General features: G+C 44.6%; 1 protein-coding gene across 1 annotated transcript; it reads right to left on the bottom strand.

Moving 5' to 3' along the window:
• Positions 1-3: 3 nt before the first annotated feature.
• On the bottom strand, positions 4-9,580 carry LOC147820051 (cytoplasmic dynein 1 heavy chain 1-like; the record flags this gene model as incomplete). Its single annotated transcript, XM_087177809.1, has 29 exons — positions 4-22; positions 795-990; positions 1,337-1,457; positions 1,581-1,700; positions 1,861-2,034; positions 2,141-2,345; positions 2,457-2,671; positions 2,780-2,941; positions 3,029-3,143; positions 3,260-3,393; positions 3,505-3,634; positions 3,771-3,934; positions 4,091-4,256; positions 4,383-4,504; positions 4,641-4,847; positions 5,078-5,311; positions 5,407-5,547; positions 5,672-5,902; positions 6,009-6,233; positions 6,322-6,478; positions 6,607-6,845; positions 6,986-7,198; positions 7,340-7,523; positions 7,610-7,850; positions 8,030-8,189; positions 8,342-8,442; positions 8,563-8,845; positions 8,937-9,131; positions 9,226-9,580. Coding segments are annotated over 29 exons (5,209 nt in total), but the record flags the coding sequence as incomplete, so codon positions are not given.
• Positions 9,581-9,626: the final 46 nt, after the last annotated feature.

The following is a 9,626-nucleotide window of genomic DNA, read 5'->3' as shown; positions in this document are numbered from 1 at the left end:
CATCTTCTCACGGATGGAGTCACTGGATAAAGTAGAAACAGTCCAAGAAGTTAGTTAAATAATTCTATGTGTAGTGTGGGAAAATGATCATAAATCACCAGAAATTAAATATGACTTTATAGAGTAATGCACAGGATGATTTAAATTTTGTTTGGCTTGGGGAAGGAGTGCAATTTCTACCATCTTTACTGTGAGGAATGCAAAATCATGAAAAGGACCTCTAGCCAGGATCGATTTCAATAAGTCAACAACAAGTTACCATCAATTCTGATTCAATAAAAATCAACCAATGTGACTGCATTCCAGGAACCTAAAATCAAGTAATAATCACAGGTGCCGTTTGATTAATATATTGATTGAGTACCATTTGATCTTCCATTAGATAAACACTAAACACATATTTTGACACTGGTACCTCATTTCCTCAGAGGAAAAGTTGACTATGCTGCTGATGAAATTGTCCCTGATAATAACTTGTCTGATTTTTTTCCAGTCATTGGTCTCCTCGCCCAGCATAAGGCACATAGACTCCAGGGCCAGTTTGACTGCAGCTGGGGGATTGGTCATAGCCCGCACTTCTACTAGGTGCTGCCTCTTAATAGAACTCACCGCTAGTTAGGTGGAAGGAGGAATGTGTTTGAAAGAAAGAAGTAGTAAGAGGAAGGGGAGAAGGGGAGCATTTAGGGCAAGAAGAGGGGAGGAATTTGAAACAGACGCAGGGGGAAAGACAGAGACAAAGAGGGAGAGGGAGCTCTTTAGTGAACAATTGCACAATGCATTCTCTTTTATTTCACCTGATCTCCTCCGCAGAGAAGTTAACAATGGTGGGGATGAAGTTCTCCCTCATGATGATGGATCGGATCTGCTTCCAGTCAGTCGTGCTCTCTCCCAGGAGCAAGCAAATGGACTCCAGAGCCAGCTTCACAGCTGCGGGTGGATTGGCCATGGAACGCACCTCCACCAGGTGCTGCTTCTTAATGGACTTAACAGCTATTAACATCAGGTGAACAAGGATGGTGATTATGAAAAGGAAGAGGCAGTGATGGGAGGATGTAAGCAGAGATCAAGTTGTTAACAAAAATCCCTTGGAAAAGACTTGAGTAAGAGATAACATTGTAATAAAAAAGGGAAAAACTACTGAAGAAAGGAAGATAGAAGGATTAATAAATCTATTGGACAAAAACAGCCGGGAAAATAATCTTCTACCTTAACAGTGCTATAGAATACAATTATATAGTTATATTGTTAGGCAAAGTGTATAACAAACCATCCTTACATGACAAGAAATAAATGAAATGCACTATTAAGACAGATGCGAGTAAACAAGCCACTGTACCATTCTGAGCCTCAATAACAGCAGGCTCCACCTGGTCCAAGTCTTCTTTGACACTCAGCTGTTTGTCCTTGATCTTCTCCTGTTGCTTGTATACAGATTCCTGGATCTCCTGGCTCATCACCTGGAATCACAACAGTAACAATATATGAGTTAATAAATCTAAGTCTTTGCAATACAAAACTAAAGGGATAATGTTAAAATCCTTAATTCTTTTCTCAGGAGAAAACAAATTATTTTTGTGTACCTTTTTCTTCTCAGCCTCCTGCTGATCTTTGACCATCTTCTTCAGCTTGTCGTTGGCAGCAGCATTCTTTGTCTCCAGCTCCTGGCTCTTGATTCTCAGGTCACGACGAAGCTCCTCCACCTTGATGAGGAGGCGTAAGTACAATTAGGGAATTGTAGAGCAGGCGCTAACAAAATGACTCTTCACAGCGTTGGGAAAATATATAGAATAACTTGGCACTAAATGTATGAAAAATTAAACATTAAATGAAATAATACAATACAATACAAAATGATTTTACCTGATCCACAGTCTCCTTGATCTTGCGGAGACCAACGTTGAGGTGCATCTGCTGCTCCTCTAACTCGCTGCGTTTCTCATTGAACAGGTTGGCATACTGGTTAATAAAGTCCAGGTAGTGGCGAGGAGTGATAGCCATGGTATGACCACCTCGCTTGGCCAAACGGTTGTTGGCCTGTAAAGAATTGATATCATGCATTAAGTACACATATGAAGTATGTATTAGCAAATGTTAAAAGTATACATTTTATTTAACAGTGCTTCCAAATATGCATCCTCACCTGGTGAAGTGTCTGGTGTACAAACACACAGCCATTGACGATAGCCTCGCGATGAGACGGTGGCTGGGGCAGTTTGTCATAGACGATGGGCATGTAGTCTGGCACCTTGTAGTTTGGTTTCTCCAGATCCATCTTGCTGGTGAACTCCTTACCCACCTGGTAAAGGGCCTCTGTGGACCAGTCTCCAAACCAGTTCAGCACACACCTGGCAGAGAGGAGGAGGGTTTTCATTAAACAACAGAAACTACATAATTCCCTGCATTTCCCTCTTATGCAATGGATAAATTCACTCTCAGTGTTTATAATGTCTCTGTACCTGTTGAAGAGAGCAGGAGATGTCGCAGCCCTGTCCTTCAGGCCCTCTGATGAGGGGTTCATGGTGAAGACCACATGGAGGTTTCTGATGACTTGGCTTGTGAACCACTTGTACAGCTCTTCGTGTGTGTCGAGCATCAGGCCCTCTTTCTGGGCCCCCTCCTTACACTGAGTCATCAGTGTGGCATACTCATCTCCCTCGAACAGGCCAGGGACCTACAAACAACAGATAACATTAACATATCAAGAACCTGACAATCCAGACAGCTCTAACAAGATCTAACAATTGATGCTGTATAACATACTATGATGCCGGCAAGTTACCTCTCCGTTGGCCAGCAGTGTGTTCATTCTCTCAAGGAAACCAGAATCCAGCACATTGGACTCATCCATGATAAAGGCGATCTTCTCATTCTTGCAGCCTGAGCGGCGCAGCACTGTACGCAGGTCCTCATCAAAGTCCTCTCCAGTATATTTCCTGTGGACCTAAAACACACACACAAAAGTCAATGAATACACACAGGTGAATGAACACATATGACTTCAAATACCTTTTATTTGTGTTTTACCAACCTTGATCTGGTAGACACTAAGTCCGTTCATCCAGGCTACGAATCGAGACAGAGTGGTCTTTCCTGCACCACTCACACCAATCAGCAGCAGATGGCCCTGAGGCTGACGGAAGATTCTAGAGAAGGAGAGTCCTTTTTAAAAACTTGCTCTCAAAACAAATATACCAATTCTGAAATTCTCAGAGGTCAATGAGCAGCACTGATGTACCAAATCTCTGAGGCTTTAACTCACCGGTCAATTCTGAGGACATGGTCCAGCACCTCGTTGAAGAGCACCAGAGGGACATCCAACTCCTCTTCATAGAAGACCTTCAGACGGGCCTTCACATAGTCCCTCAGCTCCTCCTGTTCCACTGGGATGTAGTCCTGCAGCCACATACAAGACAATCAGTGAAAATTTAAATTAAAATGCTAATGACTAGAAGAAAACATTAACAAGGCAGAAATCATAGGATAGTCAAAATAGCTCTAATTTACCTTGGAGAGCCAGTTGCTGTAGAGGATAGGCCTGTTGAGAGCCTTCTCCTTATCAATGTTGGGGAAGTGTTTGAGAGCGACCATGTCAATGTTTTCATCTGTCCACCTTCTCTCTTCATCACCAACCAGCCTGGAAAAGTGCAAGGCCAACCACATAGTCACGACATTTGGTCACTTTTCAATGTCATTTGTAAAAAAAAACAAAAAACAAAAAACAAAATATAGACTGAGTGATAAAGCTCAGCCTCTCAGTAACTAACACTCACCTATCCTGGAAGAGGCGGAGGGCCTCATGGGCCCAGATGCGGATGAGCCCCTCAACAGGTAGAGTCTCAAGTGGCCGCAGGGCCTCAAAGATACCCCTCACCCAGCGGGTCATCTCTCTGGGAGAGTAGATGTAATGGGGTTGGGTGTCCTGGGTGAACCGCTCCTGAGGGCGGGAAAAAGGGATTACATAATATATGCAAGCAATTTATGATTACGTTTCCTTTCAATTACATTATTCAGACTATGAAAAGTTACCAATAAAACTATTTGCATTTTCTGTGACAGTATGTAGTAAACTTGATATTGTCATTGCCATTACCTGAGACATGGTGTAGAACTCAACCATAGCAGCAGTAAGAGGATCGGCATATGTACGCAGAGAGGGGATGAGGCGCAGCATGGCACGGTTGAAGGTTCCATAAATCTGGGTGAGAGAGGCTGGGCCAGGATAGTCCACATAGACCACAGGAACATGACGCAGGAACCTAGAAATAACACCGCATGGCCACTTTTAGGACTTTTCATAAATAGTGTATTTGTCAATGTCATTTTAAAATATCTATATATTCTAATTATATTTTCTACTGAGATGTTAAGTCTGATCACTGTACCTGTGTGTAAGAGGCTTTCTGCCAGGGTCGGTGGGAGGATTACAGGCTCCAACAAACTGGATCCTCTCCAGTTTGACCCAAGTCTGGTCTGAGGTGCGATAGAAACCTCCATGTTCCACCATCTGCAAAGAAACAAAACAAGGGAACCATTTCAAACAAGGACAACACATCATAATATATGGCAAAGTTATTGGGGAAATTATTTTTGCAATAATCCTGCAGCGACAGTTGTGACTATCTCCCAACAAGGTATCATACCTGTCTGATGAAAGAGATGACTCTCTGTGTGCCGTATTTGTCCATGTCCGGCAGATTGATTTCATCACAGAACAACACCAGCCACTTGCCCAGCTGGACGGGAGCGAGGACGACACCGTTGGGGGTACGGCGGTATTCACAATAGTGGTCAAAGGTCTTCAGCAGCAGCTCTGGGGTGGTGGCACTGGAGAAGTTCAGACCCACAACCTGGTAGACAATAGGAGGAAATTTGGCAGTTACAAAATGTTGACAATTACAAAATATAATTTCACCTGAATTTTACCCAGTTCATTTGTATTCAATGAGCCGTATGTAAAAATTTCAAGAGATTTCTGAAATTTCTCAAATGCTCATGAAAAAATAAAACAAGTTAACGAGTTACAACAACTGTTATTGATTTATAATCAATCCTACAACTCTTTGGTCCAGTGTCTCACCTCCATATCAGGCAAGGCCCTGAGGGCGCTGAACAGGGTCATAGTCTTTCCAGAGCCAGGAGGTCCACACAGCACCAGTGGTTTGTGCTCTGCCAGCCATGTGTAAAGCAAAGCCTCGTGGCGAACAGTGTCCAGGGTGGGAACCACGACATCAGGGGATGCCACCTTGTGGGTCTCTACTTCAATCTGTGGCACCTTGCCCTGCCAGGACTGCCATTCACCTGAGATGCACACCTGAGTGTAAAGGAAATACATTTAGTTTGCCTCTGAGTACATTTACAAGAAAATGCTTGTTTTTCTTTACCTTACAGAGAACAATCAATAGTTACCTCGTAGTCGATGATGGGGACATTGGGAGCAGAGGGGAGGGGCACAGTGGTGATGCGACGGATGTATTCTCCAAGCTCAGCCCTCATTTTCAGCCGTCCGTCACCGGAGAAGGACCACAGCACGGCGTAGATTAGATATCTCTGTAGAAAGATAATGCCACAAAATTTCAGTTGTAAGAAAACGTACATAGTTCAAAGGTGTTGTCAGGTACGCATGATGAGAGATCTATGCTTCTTTCGCTGAGAGCTGAACACAGAACGTTACCTGCATGTATCTCTCCAGCTGATCAATGGGCATGGGGAAGTCAGGATGGTTGTTGTTGTAGAGAGCCACATTACGGCAGGCCTGGTGCAGCATTGAGAAAAGGGAACCTAAGCAGCGCAGGCGGGTGAAGTCCATGATGTGCTCCATCTTGGAGGCATGCTCTATGGCCTTGATCACCAGGCCTGTGGAGGTGAAGTAAGGCTGCAGGATAGCTGCAACATCACGCTGGATCTAGTGTAAAACAGACAGCAGGATATCAGTAAAGAAATGTTTGACATCGCTTCTTGTGTTTTTTATATCTATCTATCAGTGTTTTTCTGTATTTTCTTCATTTTACCTGCAGCATTGGTGATGCAGTCTCCTCCTCGTCCTCTGTACCCTTCCTCTTGCGCTGAGCTTCATCCTCTCCCTCATCCAGTGGGATGCTACGAATGCGAGCCAGGAAGTTGTTGAAGATCATGTCGGTGCTGAGGACATCCTCACTGAACCAGACCATACCACAGCGAGACACAGTGGCCAGGGTGGCGTACTTCAGGTCCTGTACCTCAAACATTACACGCACCTGTGAAAAGAGAGAGAAATGAATAAACATGCTCCCACCAGACCAGATTAAAATTAGGGAACCTGTGCTTGAAGTGCTGTGCTTTTACATTTGGTGGTAAGCTGAGACGCTCTCCGTTTGGCAGGGTGAGCAGCTTGTTGTCATCCAGGACCGAGTTGAGATTTTCAACCCACTCAGGGTCAACATCACCATCAAAGATGATCCACTGGCGCTTCTGCAGTTCACCTCTAACATTGTCAATGATCCTGGAATTGAAAGAAAAAATATTTTCAGTTCAGTTATCAGTTAGAAAATAACTGTTTAACTTGTTTTGAAAGATCAAAACTAGCCAAGCAGAATTATACCCTTAATAACAAACTGTTAACAGACTCACTTCCTGAGGACATGTGTGAACAAGCCATCAGTCCATTCACGAGTGTTGGGGTCCAGGGTTCCATACAGGTGATCCTTGCTGATGGCCTTGGGGTCAATGATGTGGGCCACACCCTCAACACCTTCCAGCCTCTCCAAGGCTTTGAGCAGCACCCTCCATGCCATGGTCTTTCCACTACCTGAAGGTCCCACCATCATCAGACCGTGGTTGATCTGTGTGATCTGGTACAGTTGGAGCACCTGGGAGAGGTTGAATAACCAAGTTTCAGAAAATTAAAGTCACTTGAACATTGTGGAATTTCATCCTTAAACTATAGGGGAGATTCAACAATTTCTAGAGGCTCTAAATAGACATAAATTAAGTTGATTTAGCTACATACCTTCTCCACCCACATGCTGCCTACATCATCACCATCCCCGTAGGTGAGGTACATCTCCGAGCAGACCTTCTTCAACTCCTCCCTCAGAGCAGTCATCTCTCCTCGAAGGTACTGGACTCCAGGGAAGACATCTGACAGCAGGCTGAACAGCAGAGGGATGTCCTCCGCCACCAGCTTGGGAACCATGGTCTCACACACACTCTGGATCAGAATCTAAAGCAAACAGGACACAGTAAGTGAAATAACCATTTTCTAGCAGGATTATAAAAGAAAAATGGTCAGAGGCAAAACTTCAATAATAAAAACAACACAGAAACTTAATTTGCAGGTCCATCAATATGTCATTTTTCATACCTCCTGTTCAGGAAGGTTCTCAGCTATATCATTTTCATCAACGACCTCTCCTCGCTCAAGTTTCTCCCTTTTGATCCTCTGGATGCGCTCACGCTTGACATTGCCAGCACTAATCAGCACGCTCTTGAGAGCTCGCAGGCCGAAATCGTAGTGACTCTGAGATGACAGCTGTTCGTCGCACAGCCTGAAATAAGAGGCAAGAGATTAATTCACAGAAGCAAGACCCCTGAATATCCTCTGAAAGGTATTTTGACTTTTGTTAGTACTTACTTGAAAAAGGGCACAATCTTCTTAGCGAGGATCTCAGCAGTGCGGAAACCTTGAGAGTAGAGCATGACCTGTGCGATCAGCTGGCGGTCAGGCTTGGTCATGGCCAAGCTGCGGAACAGCTTCTTCAGATTGTCAGGCAGGTTGGAACGACCAGCGTAGCCAGGGTTCATGGTGATGAAGATGGCCATGTCTGGGCTCACCTTCACCTGCTTGTTCAGGAGTTCTGTGGTGACGGGCACACCTGAGAGGGGGATAGATGATATCTTATTTACACTGTAGCTCTCATGCAGAATTATAACTGCTGGTGAGACACTTATTTGCTGCATCTCATCTGAATTTTATGCTTTAAATTCTTTCCTCTGTAGTGTACAGTCTCCTTACTGATTATGACATCCCAGTTCCCATTCATATAATACTTACTCCTGTCTCTGTTTGGGTTGCTGTGCTCTCTCAAGGCCACCTGGATGTACTGGACCTGCTGGGAGACGGCAGACAGCATTCTCTCCTCCAAACGGTTGAACTCGTCGAAGCAGCCCCAAGCTCCCACCTGACACAGACCCACGAAGATACGACCCATAGCCTACAAAAAGAGGAAATCAACAAAAGAGATAAGTGTGTTAAATCATTAATATGAGAACAAAATCCTGTAAAAACAACAGAGCTATACTGATCTTTTGTGGTGATGTTTTTGTGTCTAGCCAAAGAATGAAGAATCTGAGAAGAGTCATGTACCTGGAAGTCGAATGTCTCATCACAGTTAAAGACCAGGACAAAGCGGCCGAGCTGGTGACCAAGGGCTTTCACAGACTCTGTCTTTCCTGTGCCAGCAGGACCTAGATGACAAGACAAACTCAGTGAAGTTCAGTGTTTTTCTATGTAAAACTGTACTTTTCTTAACAGTTAATTCCCCATTTCTTGTGTGCAAGAAAATATGCCACATTCAATTTTCATACCAAATGGTGATCCTCCAAGGCGGGCCTCCAGAGCCTGAGTCATTGTCAGATAGCAACGGTCTGTCAGAGGGGTCTGGACAAGCTTGTCCTGGACACCCAGGTACTCAAAGCCATAGTTAAACTTGGCATTGGCCATCTGAATGGAGAGCTGTTGCAGGACATCTGTCTGCTTGGGGTCAAAGTAGAAGCGCATCTGACTGAGCCACTCGAAGGACTTGGGGTTGTCGATCTTGTTCTTGATGAGAGTCCTGGTCACATCACGTTGGTGCACCAGCTCAGTGATCTAACAGGGAACAGAAGATTGACTTCAGAGAGTTTTCATTATACAAATATTATTTTAAAAGAAAGGATACTTTTTAAAAAATCCCACTGACCAGGTGCTCCAGTTTCCTCCTTCGGAGTGGGGGCTGCTCCATCAGCACAGTGTCAGCCAACACATTGAGGGTGGCCTCCACATTTGACAGCACTCCCTGCATAGGCGACATGTCCCCACCACCAGCGATGGTGGTCAATGCAGATTCGATGTTCTCAGACCAGGCAATCTGGGTGGACAGGACCACCAGCTGGGCCTGTGGACGGAGGAAACAGATAAGTGAAATTTTGCAAACATGTTGCCAGATTTATACATCTATAAAATATATGGGGAATGCTCTCAATGCCAACCTGGTAACGGTCAATCCAATTGATGTATTGGCTCAAGTCAATGGCTGTGCCCTTGTTGAAGGCTGTGACCTCTGTGACAGACTCAGCTAGCAGCTTGGCCAGAGTCACCCTCATCTCCTTCTCCACCAACGTCAGCCACTCGTTGATCTTGGGGTGCTCTGTGATGGACACTGGTGTCTTGTAGAAAATTTCTTCACCCTCCCGGGAGGAGATTCCCAACACCTCAGTGTTGTCCTCGTTGAGCAGGATGCTGGAGACACCAGCAAACATTTTTTTGAAGTGCTTCTGCAGTTTGGCCACATTCTTGCTGTTACCTATGATCTCAAGCAGGTCCTCATCTCCTACGAAGTAGAACCTGTCAACAAAAAGAACCATAAATTAATGCATGAATCAACTTACTG

Source organism: Seriola lalandi, unplaced genomic scaffold (assembly GCF_002814215.2).
Source record: "Seriola lalandi dorsalis isolate HSWRI2012SDOR001 ecotype SW California unplaced genomic scaffold, Sedor1 jcf7180002003746, whole genome shotgun sequence".
Taxonomy (NCBI): Eukaryota; Metazoa; Chordata; class Actinopteri; order Carangiformes; family Carangidae; genus Seriola; species Seriola lalandi.
Note: the sequence above shows the minus strand (reverse complement) of the source record. Positions and strands in the feature narration are given on the sequence as shown.